Raw genomic sequence first — 18944 nt, 5'->3', positions numbered from 1 at the left:
GTCTAGTCTAAATACACAAAAATTGTTGTAAACTTTACAAGTGTATGGGCAATGATCATTAAGCAGAGGAATTGGCCTATATGCTCTACAGCCTCTAGGAATCATATTCCTTTTATTTAATTGCTTCAAAATTAGTGAAACATTTGCATTTTGTCAGGATTTCAAAAACTTGGCCACTGAACATATTATGCACATATTAAAGATATTAAGGAATATATATATATATATATATATATATATATATATATATATATATATATATATATATATATATATATATATATATATATAAAGGTATGTAGTGTTTATGTATATTTGCAGATTCATTGCCTGTAGGCCGTCAGAGGTAGACTCGATTGTAAAAATGATCGACTTTAGACTTGTTAGCAGGAGCTTCTCAAACCTGTAAGAGGAGAGTGGCATTAGGAATCACTGATGGTGCGAGATCAATCCAATTTAAAATATAATCAGCTAACTTAGTAACATTGCAAATAGAGGCTAGCAAGGTAGGTATGCTGTCGAACGTCATTGCTAAAGAAAGTTTAGGTAATTTTAATTACATTTTTTAGCAAACCGGGCATGGTCTCTGAATTTTCTATACAAATACACAGCAACGGAAGAATAAAAGGTCCATTACACAATTTAAGCTATGCAGATCTGTAGCAATTAGTGTAGAGTTAAAAAATTGTCCTATAGCCAGAAGCACATACCACGTATTCTTGAATAATTTGCCCAGCTTGACCACTGGGTTGGTCCAGGACTTATTGTCAAGAGCTAGATCTGTAATGAATGTTCTTTTTTTACAGTGTACAAGGCTAAACTCCTGAAAACAGAGAGGTCAGACGACTATGACAACTATATGATATCCGTTACAACAGTCATAAAAGCAGGTAATTATATCACATTTCCCTCAGAAGGGAACTATAAAGCACTTAACATCTTTCTATGTGCTTTATACTTTGAAAATCAACCCATTTAATGATTGTATCCTTAAAACTAATGAGTACTCACTGTGGTGATGTTTCTTCTCGCTGTTTTATTTCTATTGTTTAGCGTTATTACCACCAACGAGTTCTGTTACGTTGTTGCACAACGTGAAACAGCAAACATTCAAGAAGTACCAAACACCGTTCACCAGGAAGCAAACCACCTGTTGTTTATTCTGTGTTAGTGCCTGTGAAGGATGTTTGGAAGTCGAAGCTAAAGCCCTTCATCATAGTCCAATGTCATTATAATGTCTACATTTACCTGATGCTCGCTCAGACAGGTGATGGGGAGGTTCAGGGACTCTGACAAAAAACATACGTTACTGAGCTGCAATCCTACATTGAAACAGAACTGAAGGAAGAGACTGTCTGCAAAGTACCTTTTTAGGTGGAGCAAAGCAGAGCGCAAGCACTGCTTTTCTGACGTGTTGTTACCTACTTGGGCTTTTACGCGCACCCACCTCATGCCCATCACTATCACTCATTCATGGGCTTACGCTTCAAAAATCCTTTGTTATCATTGGTAAATGCTTTAAGTTTGTCCCTCCTTAGGGCAGTTTGGTTACCACCTTGGACATCGACCTTGTTACATGGCTAATTGCACTTTTGCCAATACGTTTGACTGCGAGCAAACTTTTTTCCTTTTTCTCCTTCAAACTGATGCTCATGGCAGCTGTGGCACTTTGAATCGGCTTGCTTATGTGAAACTGCTTTACTTTTCATTTTCAATTTATGTGGCAAGAAAAGTCCTGTTAGGAGTTTACAACCATAACAGCTCTAACTTGAGCAAATGCGAGACCCATTGAATTGCAAATGCTTGTTACTTCTTCCTTTCAACAGAAAATAATGCAAGAAATGTCATCAGACATTCAGCAACCTAACTAGACTTGGATTTTACATTGCCTGCTCCAGTGCTCTAGATTGCATTGCGCTATCAAGTAAAGCCGGTTCATCCCACAGCTATCCAAAGAAAGGGTCCTAATTATTAGCATCAGAGTACTATGGCTTTCCAGGGAAGTGGGCAAGTTGCTTTAGAATTTAATGAAGATATTTATGATGGATGTGAGGAAAGTGAGTGTATTCCATGGTGTGGTCATACAATCTCACCATGTAATACACTTACAAACCCCTTCAGGACCCCTGGGTTTCGTCTGCCAAACGCTCAGCTCATTTCCGGGTAGCTGTGTCACTGAGCAGCAACTGGTACTAAGTCCCAAAGTAGTGTTCCCCAGTGTTGTGTACACACATTTCTCATTTTGAGAGCTCTCACATATGAGACCAACTAGTTACCTATATCATCCCCTGGAACATAACTCGAGACTATCCCTTTGGGCAATCATACTTGCGCTCCTCTGACATGTACTTCAGTATCTCTATTGCTGCCACCATTCTCTTTGTGTCTCATGCCCAGCTTGACTCTTCTTTCCTCAGAGGCTAGCTTCCTTTCTTACAGGTTCAGGGCTCTCTCCCCCAGCTCTATGGCTGCTACTTCCTCTTGAAGGGATTTCCTGCTGCTGTCTGAGCTTCCCAGACTGCTGGCTGTATAGTGCACTCTTGGCCAGGTGTTGGGGTGGAGGACATTCTCTCTTTCTTCTTCCCCACTACCTTGAGGTATCTCCTTTTCCAGTGCTGGAGGAGATCTTTGGGCTTCCTTCCAAGCCTTGATGGTCTTCACCAGATCCTCTTGTGTTACCTTTTTTCCACATTTATGCTTCTTTGCCTTATTTCCCCACAGTGATCCTTACACAACACCACTAGATCCTTCCTTTTGAGGGTGGAAAGATTGGGTATTTAAGCTCCATCTTCCCCTTGCTCATAGTGAGTTCTAGGAATGTTGCAAAACCTTTTGAACCCTTTCAAACTTTTTGAAACTTTTTGGAAACTTTGTCACAATTGTTAAAATTCCTTTGAAAAGCCACCAACTATTTGGAAGCAATGTCTCTACAGACTGTGGGACTTCACAACTACTTGGAAAACACAAGGACTTATTTTATAGGTGTCTACCTCTGCAAACTGTCAGAGGTCTTAACTTCAACAACTGTATGGCACTGCTAAACACAAGTTCTGGATCCCACCACTAGCCATCAATGTGAGTAAATTGGGTGTATTACATGGTGTGGTTGTGTAACCTCACTATGTAATACCCTTACCTACCCCTATAGGACCCTTGGGTTTCATCTGACAAATTCTCGGCTCAGTCCTGGGTAGCTGTGCCACTGACCAGAAAGAATGACAGAGAGGAACAAGGGTTAAGCATGTGAATCCAGAAAAGATTCATGCTACAAAACAAAATGGTTACTTACTGATAGGAGTAGTTTTGCAGCTTAAAGAATTTTTCTGGATTCACATGCAACCTACCCACCTCGACCAGTAGAGGTGTATTTACACACTCAACCTTAGAGAACAATGACAGACCGCTCAAGGAGGGGTTTAAACCAATGTGGTCAACAGTGTCCAGAAGAAAAGAAATAGAAAAAGTAAAAAGAGACTTTAAGGAGAATTTCCGGACCCAGCAACTAGATGGCGGGGTAATGCATAGAATGTGAATCCAGAAAATTCTTCAGGATACAAAACTTCCCCTCTGGTACGTAATCATTTAGTTTTTGTTCACAGCTATAGATGTTTTTTCATTACTTCTGTACTTTCCTGATATGGTCTGGGAAAATCGCAGTGACATGGTTTTCAAAGCAGGAGGCGCCTTGTTGACATACTGCTGGAAGAATGTCTTCTCTGTCACAATAATTTCAGAACTTTGCTATAATCGTCTGCGGCAGAATGCTAGGCGGCACTCTTGGACCCAGTACCCTTTGCTTTCTTTCAATCGCAAACATCGGGGGCAGAGAGGAGGGCAGAGGCTCCTGTATAATCCACTCCAGAAGAACTGTTAATGCTACGCTCCCTGTGCCTGCTTAGGGAACACCAGGAGCCGCAGGTTCTTCCTACACACACGTCAGCGGTCAGAGCCAGGGTCTGAGGCAAGGTCAAAGTTTTCTTTAGGGTCATGACATCGGTACATAATTCTGTCCCTCTCCATTGTGATGACATGACCTGGTGTTTTCCTGAGATCTGCACGAGGAGGCTGACCTTGATCATGACTTCCTCCATTTTGATTTCTAGCAAGTCTATCTAAATTTGAATGACGAGGAGGAGATTAGACAAAGTAGGTTCATTTTACTGTTCCAGCGGCTGCTCAGGTGCTGTGTTCGCCTGGTGGGTCTGCTGTTGCGCTAATGGCTGGGGTGGTAGAACAGAGCAAACCGACCCTAAGGGGGCAAGATGGACTCCAAGCACGCCCAACAGGGTGCTTGCCATTTCCCCCAGTTGTGAGCACCAAGAAAGATGCACTGGCACCATCCAAGCAAAGTAGGAGAACCTGACTGTCGCAGCAGTCCAGGCCAAGCCAGGCACATCTGCCCACAGGTATCAGGCCCCCCAACAATTGTGCTCATCAGGCCGTGCAAAAGCAGTGAAGCCAGGTTTTCAGCATCTCATCATGGATGTCTTCTAAACTGAAGCTGGGCGCCAGCGCTAGGCAACCCTAACTCCATCAACCATCAGGCACAGCTGCCACAGCACCATCCTTAGTGTCTGAGCCAAAGGCCTGCAGTGCCAGCTCCAGCAGCCCCAGGCACACCGGCTCATGCCAACACTTCTCCTGGGCCAGTAGTCAGACCTCAAGTGGGTAGGCATCTCTGTTGCCCTCTGCCACAAAGCTCGTTCTCTCCATGCATGCAAGTCTACCCAGAGATTCTCCAACTGCTCCATTTTCATTACAGAAAGCTGCTGTGTGTAATGCCGCTGCACCAAATAAGCTCCATTGCCCTCACAGTCCAGTGTGCACCGGGCGATCGCAGCTGTCCAACCATCCCCTAGCAGTCCCAGAGGCACCAGGCAGACAGGATACCTCCTTCAGCAAGTGAGCCCACCAGTCGCTGTTAGTGTAGCTTAAAATCGGTGATTTGTCTTAAGAAATTGCCATAATCCACCTGGTTACCCCATAATGGTGAAATGTTGGTTATCATTACAATCTATCAGCAAGTACTTAGATTTGTGTCCTGAAATCTTTTATCTGTATGTATCACTTCATAAGAGACAGAATGGATTTAATCAATCTAATAGAGGAACTACTTTTGATCCTAAATGAACTTCTGGTCACCCCAGAGAGCCAATCCTTGTATACTAATATTACCGACATGAAAGCTATGAAGGAGATTAGAAACGCATAGAACATGAGAGAAGGGCCTTGTCCAGATGTCGACAACTGTCATAACTGCATCAGAGATAGCTGATTACTTTTTCTAGTTTTATTCTGTTTTAAAAAAAGCCTAAAGTGTAATAAGTAAAAAGCAGCACAATGGGTGAGATAGATAGATAGATAGATAGATAGATAGATAGATAGATAGATAGATAGATAGATAGATAGATAGATAGATAGATAGATAGATAGATAGATAGATTATTTGACAGAGTATCACAATATTACAACTTCAATGTGCTTTTTTTAAGGGTCGGACGAGGCGCCCGAAGGGAAGGTTCGCAGGTTTATCAGCCACAAGAAATGCAGGAATTCCCTAAAGCTTGAAGATGGAAAGAGCTATCTCATCTGGGGTCTCAACAGTGATTTGTGGAGTCAGAAGGATGTGTAAGTAAATTCTGGAAATAAACATTAATCTAGTAACATTATCGAGAAGTGTTAGGGCAATCAATGGATCAGGTTCTATCATAGTAAACTATTCTTAAGATTACCTGTGATACCTAAGAATGTGAAAGCAACAATTGGCCTTCGATCCTACTATGAGATAACACATGGTCCACATCTGTAATAAGGTGGAATTATTAGTGAACCCTAATGGCACACTGCAGTTCGAATACACTGGGCCCATATTTATGGGGGATTGATGTAGGGCTGCACCGTAAGTCTTCTTACTGTGCTGCCCTACGCCAAAGTGAAAGGACAGGAATGCACAGTATTTATGAAATACGTTGCATTCCTGTTCTTCCCCCTGCGCTGGCGCACAATTGGGTGCCTATTTTCAACTCAGACACCCTTGCACTATGGTGCAAGGGGGTCTAAACTGCATGCAGGATTGTTTTTGTGTAGGAAGAAACACCTTCATGCACAAAAACAATCCAGAGAGGGGTTTTCCTCTTTCCATGTGTGCTGCAGAATGTCTGCTCTGGGGAGGCGTAAGGTTTTGGCACTGCCCCAGGTTTATGTGATTAAGTAAATCTGGGGCAGCGTCTAAATCCATGTGTGTTGCATGGGATAAACCAACTGCAACACCCATTGAAAGCCTCCCTTGCACAGAGTAAGGCAGCGACTTGGGCTGCTTTGTCTTACTCCATATCTATGAAGCCATGCAAAGCTGAGAAAAGTGGCTTTGTGTGGCCTAATGGGTATGGCTAAGAGGCTTGCACTGCAAGAGCATCAAAAAAAGTGAAGCTTCGGCTGCGCGAGCCTGTCATAAATATGCTCCTGTGGAACACACAAGGCCTCAACTTGCATCCAAATAAATTGTGAGCATATACTGGAGCCGTATTACACTAAATGTAGATGATAACACTAAGCAGGATACCCCCTGCAAACACAATGTGAAACCACTCAGAAATCACCTTCTTGTATCCTATTGTAAGTGATAACACAGAAGTATCCCTGCTTTCCAAATACAGACTGATGCTAAGGGAACATTCAGTGCTATTCCCCTGTGTGAGATTACACAGGGCTCTCAGTCTCCACCACACTGCACTCTGATTACGAAGTATGATTACAAAAGGTCCCCACTGTTGTCCTAATGCAATATGAGAATCCTAGTGCTGCCTAAATACACTGGAAAGGAGCCACACTCTTCTTCTGATTCAGTATGAGATTAAATTGGGAGCCTGCAGCTATCCAAATACAGTGTTAGATTACACAGGACCTCATTTCTACCCATGTACACAGCAAGACTATGCACTGCTTTTCAAAGCACCATGAGATTACCCAGGGACCCTATGTTGCCCAAATATATAATCCAAATTGCTTGCCTAATGCACTGTGAGATTACACAGGGACACCACTGCTACACAAATACAGCACTAGACTATACAGGGGCTACATTGCTCTTATAATACAGTGTGTGACTACACAGGGGCCCCATTGACATACAAATACATCACAAGATTATACAGGACACAAACTGCTCTCCTAGTGAATTGAGATTAAACAGCAAACCCACTGCAATTCAAATATAGAAGCAACACTGCTCTCATAATGCAGTGTGAGATTGCATAGTAACCTCAGTACTATCCAAATACATCACAAGACTAAACAGGAGCCACACTGCTTTCCTAGTACAGTGTGAGATTACACAGGACCCCCACTGCTACCCAAATACAGGAGCTGCAATACGTTTCTAATGCAGTGTGAGATTACCAGTGCCCTTACCAGAATACACATGCTCCTACCACTGTTCTACTGCTTGAGTATACCCATGACTGTTATCCAGATACATGAGGTTACACAGGTTTTTACCGCTCTCCCTGGTACACCATGTAATCATAATCACACTGGTGCACACGGTTCTCCTACTGCCGCAGTGTCATTTGAGATTATGAAGACTATAAAGCGAACATCACAATGCAATGCAGTACCATCCAAATATGTGATAAGATCACATGAGGGCATCATGACATTCTGAATAAAAGAAAGCAGTATTCCACAGTTTTGGGAATTAATTGTCTGGAAAGAAGTGTTCAGCACTGGTGCAGTTTCTGTGATTTAAACCTGAGTGATTGTTTGCTAAAAGTGAATCTCACACAGTCTGCTTGACACTGTGCACTTCCTTTGCAGATTCGCCTACTACATTGGGAAAGACACGTGGATCGAGTGGTGGCCAAGTGCAGAGGAGTGCACCAATGCAAATCATGTGAAAATCTGTGAAGAATTTTCAGAGTTCACTGAGAATGTGATGGTTTTTGGCTGCCCTAATTAACCTTACAGGAGCAGTACTGAAGCGGGTTCATGTGGCGAACTCTTGCCCTAAAACGTTTTCTTACATCATGTGCATTGGTGATGTCATCCACAGTGTTATGCCTCAGTCTGTTCCTTCATCGGGTTTTGGGAGTTTATGAAAGGCAATTATTTTTACAGAAATAAATATATATTCCCAAACCAGAGTGTTTTGTTTCCATTGTGTGTAATATATGTTACCTGTTTGTTCATTCCCTTAGTTCTTATTCATTTTCATGCATGGTCTTTTGCATGGATGTATGTTCTCTGTATCTACAATACTAGTTTCTCCCATTCCTTGAGCACAGTCAATCATGCACGAACAAGGGCTGGCAGACACTCAAACCCAGGAGCACATAGACACACACACAAAAAATACAGAAACATGCTGTTGAAAATTTGCCCTTTCCACAGAGTTCCCCCAAATTATTTTTGGACTATTTGCTGAACCCCATCTATTTTTGCTGGCTATAGAACTCTGTGCACTCTACACCTGCTAATCAGTGGTAAAGTGCTTGTTCTCCTCATTTGAATACAGTAAAACTGGTATACTCCTGACTAGCATATTTACCTTACTTATAAGTCCCTGGTATATGGTACCTAGAGTGTACCCGGGGCATGTTAGATAAATGTTACCATTGGACTGCAGCAGACATTGTGCCTCCCAGTGGAGTGACTGGTCAAACATGACTGCAGGACTGGTTTGTGTAGCACAGTGGTATTGGTTTAAACTGCAAAGTCGACATGTCAAAACAACCCCTTTTACCAGACCTAAAACACTCTTCTAAATATAAGTCACCGTTAAGAAACTGCCAATTAATGCAGGGTGCATGGTATTTAAAAGTAGGACATGTACAGGTTAATGTTAATGTTAAATGTCCATACAGTGACTAATACCTCAAAGCTATTTTCACTGTAGCAAGTTGTCCTGTAGGAAATCACTGACATACAATGGTAAGTTTAATAAGTGCTATAACCTAGGAAACAGCCAAGGAAATATTTCAAGGACTCTTTGTAATAGTTAAAATACATCAAATTTAATGATTTGAGGAAGTGGGGTGTATTATATGGTGTGGCTGTGCAACCTTACAGTATAATACTCTGACCCTTTAAGTTGTCTATAAAACCATCAGCTCAACCCTTGGGAGCTGTATCGATAAGCAGCAAGGCTTACACAGAAAAACAAGTGTTAAGCCTTTAAACATCACCAAAACAATAGAAGAAGAAATCTGACACCAATTTATGAAAATACAAGCAATTTCACTCAAGCATGAACAAGCCTTGGCAAAGTAAAAAGATTCTGTCCTTAGAAGCTTTTTCAAAGAAGACGTGGGTAATTGTCAATGCGGCCTCCCTAGAAGTACTTGGGATGACCAACTCCAGGAGGAAGCTAGTCAGGGGAACCAGCTAGAACCCTGGTTCTCACCCACTCATCAGCTATCTTGCCCAGTTCCCTGGGGCTAGATGGCTTAGAATGTACTAGATGGTTGTGCAACTTCTCTGAATGACAATTGGTTAAGATATGCTTCTTAACCAACAGATTGCAGAGCCCTTTAAATGTTTCCCCTTTTTTGCATTTAAGCCACCCATCTGGTGCTTTAACTGAGGTGTCAAAGAAGTCTACCCATTTTCCTGTATTACCTTTCTGAAAAGATCTAAGCTTAAGCCTATACTCTTCAGGGGTTAACCTAAAAAGTTCAACAAGGGCCACCTTCTTGTGGGTGTAGGACTTAGCTACCTCCTCCTCTAGTGTGAGTAGCCTATCTCTACCAACCCCTGCTACTACCTCCCACAGAAGTGTTCCCCAGGATTGTGCCCCCTTCTTCATCTTGAGAGCTCTCTCATATGAGGCCAGCCACTTGTCAATGCCATTCCCTGCAATATAACTAGGGACAATCCCTTTGGACAAACTTACACCGGGGCACCTGCATCAGTACCTCCAGATCTGTTGCCACCAGCTTTGGACTCCAAGCCCAGCCTGGCCCGCTTTTCCTGTAGGGCCAACCGTCTTTCAGCCAGAGCTATGGCTCTCTCCTCCAAAGCCAGGTCTGCCATGCTTTCCTGAATGGATCTCTAGCTGTGTTTCGGAGCCAACCAGACTGTGGGTCCTGGGGCCCTCCTAGGCCCTCCAATGGGCAGTAGGGTTCTGCCTAGGGTTCTGCCTACCCCACTGACTCTTCTCAGTAGGCTGTGATTGTCCTCCACTTCCTCTTTATCCCAAACATTTTGGGATCATTTCTTACTCAGGTGTAGAGGTACCCTCTGAGCCTCTTCCCAGGCTCTCAGGGTCTTAATTAAAGCAGATTTCTAGGCTTTAGTTCCCATGATGATTTCCCTTTCTGCACAAAATGCCCTATGATCATCCCTCCTGTATGAGGACAGATTTGCCAAATCGAGCTTCATGTCTCCCTTGTCAAAAAAGTAGATCCTCGCCTTTCCTTCTCCATTTGAACTTATAGTGAATGTTGCCAATCATTTTCAACCTCCCCCTGCTACTTGGGAGGGTTTTTGCTACTCTTTGGAGACAGTACTCTGGGGTTCAACAATATCCACAGAGAATACTTTTTCAGAGCAAGAAGTCTTCTCTTCAATCTGCTGTCACAGCTAAACACAAGTTCTGGATCCCACGACTAGGCATCAATGTGACGAAATGGGGTGTACTATATAGTGTGGTTGTGCAAGCTTACTGTGTGAGACACTTACCAACCCCTTTAGGTCCAGTAGTTTCATCTGTAAAACCCTCAGTTCAACTCTGGGTAGCTGTGGCACTGAGCAGCAAGGTATAAACAGTGGAAAAAGCATTAAGACTTTCCTGCATCAAAACAATTGAAGAAGAAATCCATCTCCAATTTATAAAAATAGCCAGTATTTTTATAAGAATGTAGACACTAGAATAAAAAAGATCCATTGGAGGGTTCCAGAGATACAGATTTTACAAGCAATAATAAAGCAATTCAAATTCACTCAGCCGTGAACAAGCCCTGGCAAATTCAACGAACTGGATACTTAAAAATGTTTTCAAAGAAAACTTAGGTAAATGTTTTGCAGTTGGTTTAGAAGTACTTCGGAAAAACAACTCTGGCAGGAAACTAGATAGGGGGACCACCTAGGTCCTCAAACAGTTACCTTCACAGAAGAAGCAGTCCTTCATCAGTTCCAGGCACTTTTCCGTGTTCCAATGGATTCTAATGGAGTGGCCCTGATGAAAGGGATGAAGGATGCTGAAGATTCTCTAAGGAAGCTGTGGATGCAATGCGGTTGATGTGGATCTTCCTAAGGATTCCTCAGTCCGCAAAAATTGTGAGGGGCCCTGGTTGCAGGGTCAATGTCCCACTGCGTCCTCTCAATACTGGCCGAAGTCCAGTCGCCACTGGATTACCGGTCGCCCAGCACTGACAGCACTCCTGGGTTCAGCGAACTCAGGTGCAACTCTGTGCTTCAAGTATTAGTCTTTGGTGCTGAATGGCGTGGTGGTTGTGGCTTGAAGACTTTGGGCTACCCACTTGCCCCTGCAGACTTCTTCAGCAGTTGTGTCCCTTTGCTGCAAACAGGAGGCCAACCATCTGGTCACAGGAGTTCTCTTGGCTTGACCGGGCTCTTGAGATAGCTTTTCCATAACCAGGACACAGAAGGCACAGGCCCTTCCTTTGCTAGCCCCAGGTGCATGAGGTGCAGTCCTTGTCGCTGCAGCGTTGGTGAAGTCCTTCTTTCTGTCCTTCCAAGTTGGTCAAGATCTGAGGTTTGGGTGCCAGGGGAGACCCTTTTATGCTGGGAAAGTGCCCTCAGGGCAGGATGCAGTTGGTAGCCAATGGGCTAGCAGGTTTCCTCCCATCTGGTGACCTCTTCCTGTGGAGTGTGGCATCTGGCTACCCCAGGAAGCATCATTCTGCCCATTCCCTAATGGCAAGAGCCGTCTCTCAGTGTTCAGACATCCTTAGCCCATCCCTAGGGAGTTGCTACCTCAGGGCTACATGCCCCAGGGGAAAACAGTTTAGCAACTGTTTTTCCCTCTCTGCCTCTAATGCCAGCCTGTCTATCTCCACAGTGGGGCAGCCCCGCCCCCTCTGGTGTTGCACATCTGCCCTTCAAGTGTGGTTTCACCTTCTAAAGCCTGCCTTTTGGAGTTCACACCCAAGTGGCTTCCTGCAGCAGGGAGATGACACTTTTCAGATACAAGTCAGGGTTAATGTAACAAGTTGTTTGATAACTTGGAGTGTCCACTTTCATTTCACCATTCAGAAGTTAGCACATCTAAGGGGTCAGCGTGTAATCCTGCACTTGTCAACTGGACTACCAAGTGCCAGATTTATACTTTTTTAGTGCTGCATTTGCATCATTTTTTTACGCAAAAGCAGCGCAAACTTACAAAATTCAATTGTATTTTGCAAGTTAGCCCTGCTTTTGGGAAAAAAATGGCACAAATGCGGTGCTAGAAAAGTATAAATCAGGCCCTAAGTCTTTCCACAGTAAAAACAGCAGTTTTGTGTGTTGCACTGTCAGGATATGCAAAGTACATGTCCTGTCTGTGTCATGTGTTGCACCTGCCTTTAGGGCTTGATAGGCCTGCCAGAGAGTGACTTACATGCATGTCCAGTGGAAGTGGCAGCTTTGCCATTGCTTTTATGGCAAAGTAAGGCTAGCAGTGCACACATTTTCTACCAGTCTGCAGTGGAATACTGGGGAACTTGTTTTAATTAGGAAACCTCCAGGGTGGCACAAACAGCAATGCAAGCTCTGGGGCACCTTCTAACTCACATGCACTCCGTACCAGGGTATGATTTACTAGGGACTTCCGGGTAAGTAAGCTGTTTCTAATTGGCTACAGCCAATGTGGTATACTCTTTAGGGTCAGGGCACTGAGGTCTGGTTTGCAGGCCTCAGTGCACTCTCAGAGTCAAAGTAACAGCAGCATCAGTTGAAAAACTTAAAAGAGCCATTTCCTTACATGGCCCCCTCCTAGACAAAAGGTGATGAGCAAATACCATATTTCTGGGTTGGTCCCATAATCTAAGTGGAAGAACCTGGAAAGGGCATCCACATTGACATGGTCAATCCCAGGTCTGTGTTCCACAGTGAAGTCCATCCCCTGTAGGGAATGGGATCACCTTAACAACTTGGGGTTTTCTCCTTGCTTCTGCATCAGCCATTTGAGGATCTGTGGTCAGTTTGAATTTTGAAGTGGGTCCAAATTGGTAGTGTCTTAGCTTTTGAGGGACCAAACCACAGCAAAGGCTTTCCTCTGAATGTTACTCCAATTCTGCTCCCTAGGAGGAAGTCACCTGTTGATGCAGACAACTGGCTGATCCTGGCCCATATCATTCACTTGTGACAACACAGCACTAATCAGGGGCCTTCAAAACAGGCCCTGAGCACAGTGTTTCTATGAGATTGTCAAAAGCCTTTTGACACTACTTGGTCCACATAACATTTTTGGACTGCTTTTTTGATGTCAAGTCAGTTGATGATGCCACTATGGTTCCATAACCCTCCATGAATCTCCAGTAGTATCCAGTCAAGCCTAAGAAGGCCAAGGCCTGGGACTTGGTCTTATAAGGCTCCCAAGTCAAAATGGCCTTTATCCTGAGCTGGAGAGTTTATTCATGGCCTGCACCAACTTAGTTATCCAGGTGCACTACAGATCCTTGCCCTGTCTGGCACGTACTTGCCTTGATAGTCAGGCCTGCCTACTGCAAGGCCTGAAGCAGCCCCTTGAGGTGGACCAGGTGATCTTTCAAGGTAGAGCTTAACACAGCTATATCATCAAGATATGCTGTATTGAAACTCTACAGTCCTGACAATACACAATTCACCAATCTCTGGAAGGTGACAGGGTCCTTCTTCAACCCAAATTCTTCTGGGTCCTTCTTTTGGATTTTTGCCATTTAGCTGTCATATTGTGTATTATTTTTTTTCTAAATAGTTTTAGGGTTTCTATTGTTTTGTATTTCGACCTTTATTACTGTTTTAGTACCGCATAAATATGTTACATGTGGTCTCTAAAATAAGCAAGCCCTCTTGCTGTGCTGCCCTATAAGGTACGGTGCATTCCTGTCCTTTTTCCCCGCACTAGCGCACAATGGGCTGCCATGTGCCAATGCAGGTACTCTTGCACCATGGTTCAAGAGTGTCTGCATTGCAAGGATGATTGTTTTTGTGCAGGCAGTGACACCGTCCTGCACAAAAACAATTGTGAGAGGCGTTTTCTTCTTTCTATATGTGCTGCAGAAGGAAACTAATTAAGTCCCATTTACAAGGCAGATGAAGTTGAGCTACCCCACCCTGACTCTGTCACTGGGGAAAAGGGGAGCATAACCATGACTGACAACAGGCTGTATGTAAAAGGAAGCTTTATTGAAAACAGGTGCACCTAACAATAAAAAAACCTAGGCCTCTGCCTCACAAAACTAACAACCTCACTACACATATGATTTACCTGTAACACCCCCACGCCCCTGCTTTGTCCTCCCTTCTCCCCACCACTTGAATTATTGCAATCATGTACTTTCCTTTTTTGGTAGTTGAGTGATTGCTATCTTAAAGCTCCTTTCCAGATGATAATAACTCTGCAACTGTAATTAGCATCACTTTCTGCCAAACACTGAACAACCTGGCTTGTCCAGGCATAGCCAAGTCTACACTTTCCTTTCCCACCTAGGCTGCTGCTTTCAAGCCTAAAACTCTGAAAACCATGCCAACATGACCTTCCCCCGCTAGTGCATATACTTCCAAGCAACATTTAGCTACCAATTAGCCCTATGTCGCACACCAGCAAACAGCAATGCATCCCAAATGACCGTTGTAAAACATTACTCTTCCCTACCAAGCTAGTTCTAGCAACCCAAACTATTGCGTCCCTGCTTGCTGACCAACCTTACATATAATTTACCTGTAGCACACCCCGCACCCCTAACTTACCCTCCCCACTCCCGCTACTTTAATTATTGCAGTCCTGTACTTTCCTATTGTAGTTGAGTGATTGGTGTCTTAAAACTCCTTTCCAGATGATAGTAACTCTACGACTGTAACTAGCATAACTTCCTGTCGAACACTGAACAACCTTGGTCGTCCAATCATAGCCCAGTCTACCCTTTCCTTTCCCACCTGAGCTGTCGCTTTGAAGCCTAAAACTCTGAAAACCATGCCAACTTGGCCTCCCCCCACCACCCAGAAACAGCCTGAACAGGCTTTTTCTGCCCACCCCAAGAAGGCACCCATTAACATACACGTATCATGGTATGCAGATTGTCCTTGATATGCTGCAAATTAAGTTCCATGCATATAAAGGACAAGTGGACACCATCCTCCCTGAAGAATTCAGCATCCTCCAACCTTAAATCAGCCTGTTTTAAGAAAGTAATGACCCTATCTCCACAACTTATTTATTTTCCTCCTCTCACGTTCAATCGCCCCTGGCCATCTTGCTCCATTCCAGACCCTACCTGGAATGAATTCTGTTTAGACTAGATGACACCCTGATCTTTGCTGTTGTATTTCCTCCAGGTCCTTCTTCATGTGTTTTTTAAATCTGCAAACCTTTCTCACAAACTAACTCTCTTCCCAGCATGTCGTCCAACAAGGTCGTCATTGCGTCCTTTTTCTCTGCTGGCAAGCGGGCTTCCATTGACACTGAATCAATTTCAATACCCAAAAATGACAGAGGAGTGTTAGGGCCCACTGTCTTTTCAGGTGACAGGGGAACTCTTAACTCACTCTTTATGTTCTGAAAGGCCTCCAACAACCTTTGACAATGTGGTGAATCAGGCTCACCTACCACAAAGAAGTCATCCAGATAGTGTGTGATCAGTGTGTGTCCTGTCCGTTTTGAAAACACCCATAGCAAGAAAGTACTGAAACATTTAGAAAGCGTGCATGAGATGAAGCAGCCCATCTGCAACTCCTTATCTAAGTCCCAGCAGCCTTCAAACTGGATACCTGGGAATACAAATTTGTCTGGGTGTACTGGCAACAAACAGAAAGCCGACTTAATGTTGCTCTTTGCTATAAGGGCCCCCTGTCTGACCTGCTCCACCAAGGACCCAAAATGCACTTGGTTTATTTGATCTGAACCTCCAAGATTCCACATTATTGAATATGGTGCTAAAGTTAATTCATTGGATATCAGAAGCAGTGAATCAAGCAATATTGGTGCTTTGAACACAAGAAATAATACAATCAATAAATCATAGAAGAAAAACTTTGCATTAGCAAAAGTCAAAACACTCTTGTCTCATTTGTCAAGTTTTTTTAATTTAAGCATTAACCCACGGGACAGAGTGAAGTGCGTCAGGTGGCTGGCGAGTGGAGTCCAGCATCTGGATTGGTTGATATGAATAATGCAAATTTGGAACATTGCATGGTAGCTGACAGCACACAGGCTTAAACACTGTGTACTGAGAACAGTTACAGTATAAAGGGAGAGTGCACAAAGAGTCGATTATTAGTTTTTTGGAGTCCCTCTTTCCTAAGCACACCCACTCAAAATGTCATAGACATATCTCGAATCACACCAAATAAAGCTGAAATGGTTGGCTTTAACACAGAAGCAGCCAAAGAAATGAATGCATTGATACAAGATAAGAGAAAATTTGTCATCAATTCAGGAACTAACACACAACTTATCAAACAATTCTAGTATTTATCCAGAAAGGAAATCAATCAAAGGTTACACGCAACAACTTAGATCCAATATCATAAAGAGAAGAGGATTCCTAGACAATTATATAGCATTAAGATCTATGCTGTGCAAGTCTAATAAACAACATATGGACAGATGGTTCGCAAAACTCAACAAATCTTCTTTGGATCTCATCTTATTAATCATTGAATAATTATCAAAGGTCATGAAGAATCTGGAAGAAGAAATTGCAAGCATTAAACATGAGCTTGCCAACAAACTGCCAGATGAAGATTGTAAACCAGACCTGGAAGAGTTAAATCAGAAACTGAAGAATTATGCTAAATATACTTATGAGCACAAATTGAAAAGAATTCAAGAGGGACACAATAGATTATAAGTTAGATGAAGTCTATACATGGGCAGAAGTATATGCACAAAGAAGGTCCCAACAAAATCCACTAAAGTCTCTCCTGAAGAAAGTCTCATAGGTAATGGGGAAACCACAGAGGATCGTGCCCCCATTCGGAATGAAGTTGCATCCACAGAAACTCCAACCACTAATGTCAATATATCAAAACCATCCATGTCATCTCTCTTAGCCATCAGCATGGCAGCCAACAACAAACCCCCCAAAAAATGGAAAGACAAGGGAGAGTCACAGAAAAGAATCAAGGTCAACGTACGGTGATAAACATTTCTTCAGCTCAATTAACACCATTTCAAAAAGCAGTATTAGACAAAGGTACGTCCTTCGTTCCAACGTACAAAAGTAATATTGTGGAAAAAGAGGTGGCTTTATTTAAATTTATGAGGAATTTGAGGTTGAAATACTTCTTCAGGTTCATAGAACCTATGGATCAATAAGAAAGTCTTTCTGAGTACAAAGAGCTTAGACTAAAAAGCACATTTTTACCACCTATATCATATAAATCACTGGATTCCTTTGAGAGATTGGTCAAGAATGATTTCAAATCTATAAGGTTCAATGCAAAGAAAAAAGAGAATTTAGCTCAAAATGAGTGGAGTACTCTTTGGATGCTGGGCCATAAGACCAGTATTACGTTCCAACCAGCTGATTAAGGAGGTGCTTTAGTCATCAGGGATACCAGCTTTTATGAAGATAAAGCCAATCAACACATGCATGATTTAGATGCTTGCATGCCATTAGACACTGACCCAATGGAATTGTTTTAATTAATTTCTCAAATACATTTTGATTAAAGCCATTGTTCATGAGTGGATAATTGAGCGCACCAAGGCCTTCTTGACCATTGATTATTCCAGAAGGCCCAAGTTTTATATGCTACCCAAAATACAGAAAGAAATATTTGATCCACCTCTCAGGTCCATAGTACCAGCCTGTGGTTCTCTCCAAGAACCTATAGGCGAATATATTGATTGTTTTTTTCAACCGTTTACGCAGCAATGGGGTTCGTACATAAAAGACATCACTGATTTTTTTAATGATCTGGCTGAACTTCCAACAGAAGAAATCGATGATTGGTGGCTGTGTACAATAGATGTAACCACATTTTATACATCGATCTCTCCCAATGAGGGAGTAGAAGCAGTGGAATGGGCGCTTTTACAATAAGAAAACATAGCAGCTAACAAGATTTTATGTCAAGACCGGAGGCTTCTATTATTTGTTTCTTTTCTTACTTTAATCAATAGCAGCAGTCAAGAAAACGTACTACAATTCCCAGAAGGCACGAGAACAAGAGCCAATGGGAATAAAAACGTAGTCAGAACAGTGAACACCAATCACAATGCACACGAGGTTATTATGACATCACGACTGCGAACAGCCCTCTTTTCTTGCTGCTCGCAGTCAAGTTAAGTACCCTTTATACTTTTGTACACACTTTCTATTGTAATTTACTCTGTTTACTTCTTATTTGTTATTTCCTCTTTGCAATAACAGCCTTTGCACGTTCCTTACAGGTTTTTTATTTCCCAGTTGGCAGGTTGCTGCATATCCTCAGCGCGCAGCGCCTCACGCGCTTCGGTTTCCAACTGCCCAACGTTACCTCATGCGGCAGTTACTTTCGTTCCACCTGAGGAAACGCTGGGTTTGTTTGACTTTCTGCCACCTTACCGCCTTACTGCTTATCGCGCTTGCCATTTTCTGTAAAAAATAACGCTCCTTTTACCTGCTGTGTTTCTTCACGTTGCTCCATTGCTCCCTTCCTCCTCCGACTGTGTGCCATACAGCTTCCTGATATTTCAGGCAACGCCCATAGGCGGGGCTTCACCTGTTTTCTCAGCTCCCTCTTCGTTTAACCCCTTCATAACCACTTCTTTCTGTTCTTTCTTCACTATGGACACTGATAATTCCCCTTCACAGAATGAT

At 43.0% G+C, this 18944-nt stretch overlaps 1 protein-coding gene across 1 annotated transcript in view; it reads left to right on the top strand.

Moving 5' to 3' along the window:
* Positions 1 to 8141, top strand: part of C3 (complement C3) — a 236948-nt gene extending 228807 nt beyond the window's left edge. The window contains exons 39-41 of the mRNA XM_069230418.1: positions 807 to 890; positions 5493 to 5628; positions 7816 to 8141. Of these exons, the coding sequence (XP_069086519.1) occupies positions 807 to 890; positions 5493 to 5628; positions 7816 to 7957 (362 nt within the window). The 3' untranslated portion in view covers positions 7958 to 8141. The remainder of the gene's footprint in view (positions 1 to 806; positions 891 to 5492; positions 5629 to 7815) is intronic.
* The last annotated feature ends 10803 nt before the right edge of the window (positions 8142 to 18944 follow it).

This window comes from Pleurodeles waltl, chromosome 4_2 (assembly GCF_031143425.1).
Source record: "Pleurodeles waltl isolate 20211129_DDA chromosome 4_2, aPleWal1.hap1.20221129, whole genome shotgun sequence".
NCBI classification, from domain to species: domain Eukaryota; kingdom Metazoa; phylum Chordata; class Amphibia; order Caudata; family Salamandridae; genus Pleurodeles; species Pleurodeles waltl.
This window is presented reverse-complemented; position numbering and strand designations above follow the sequence as displayed.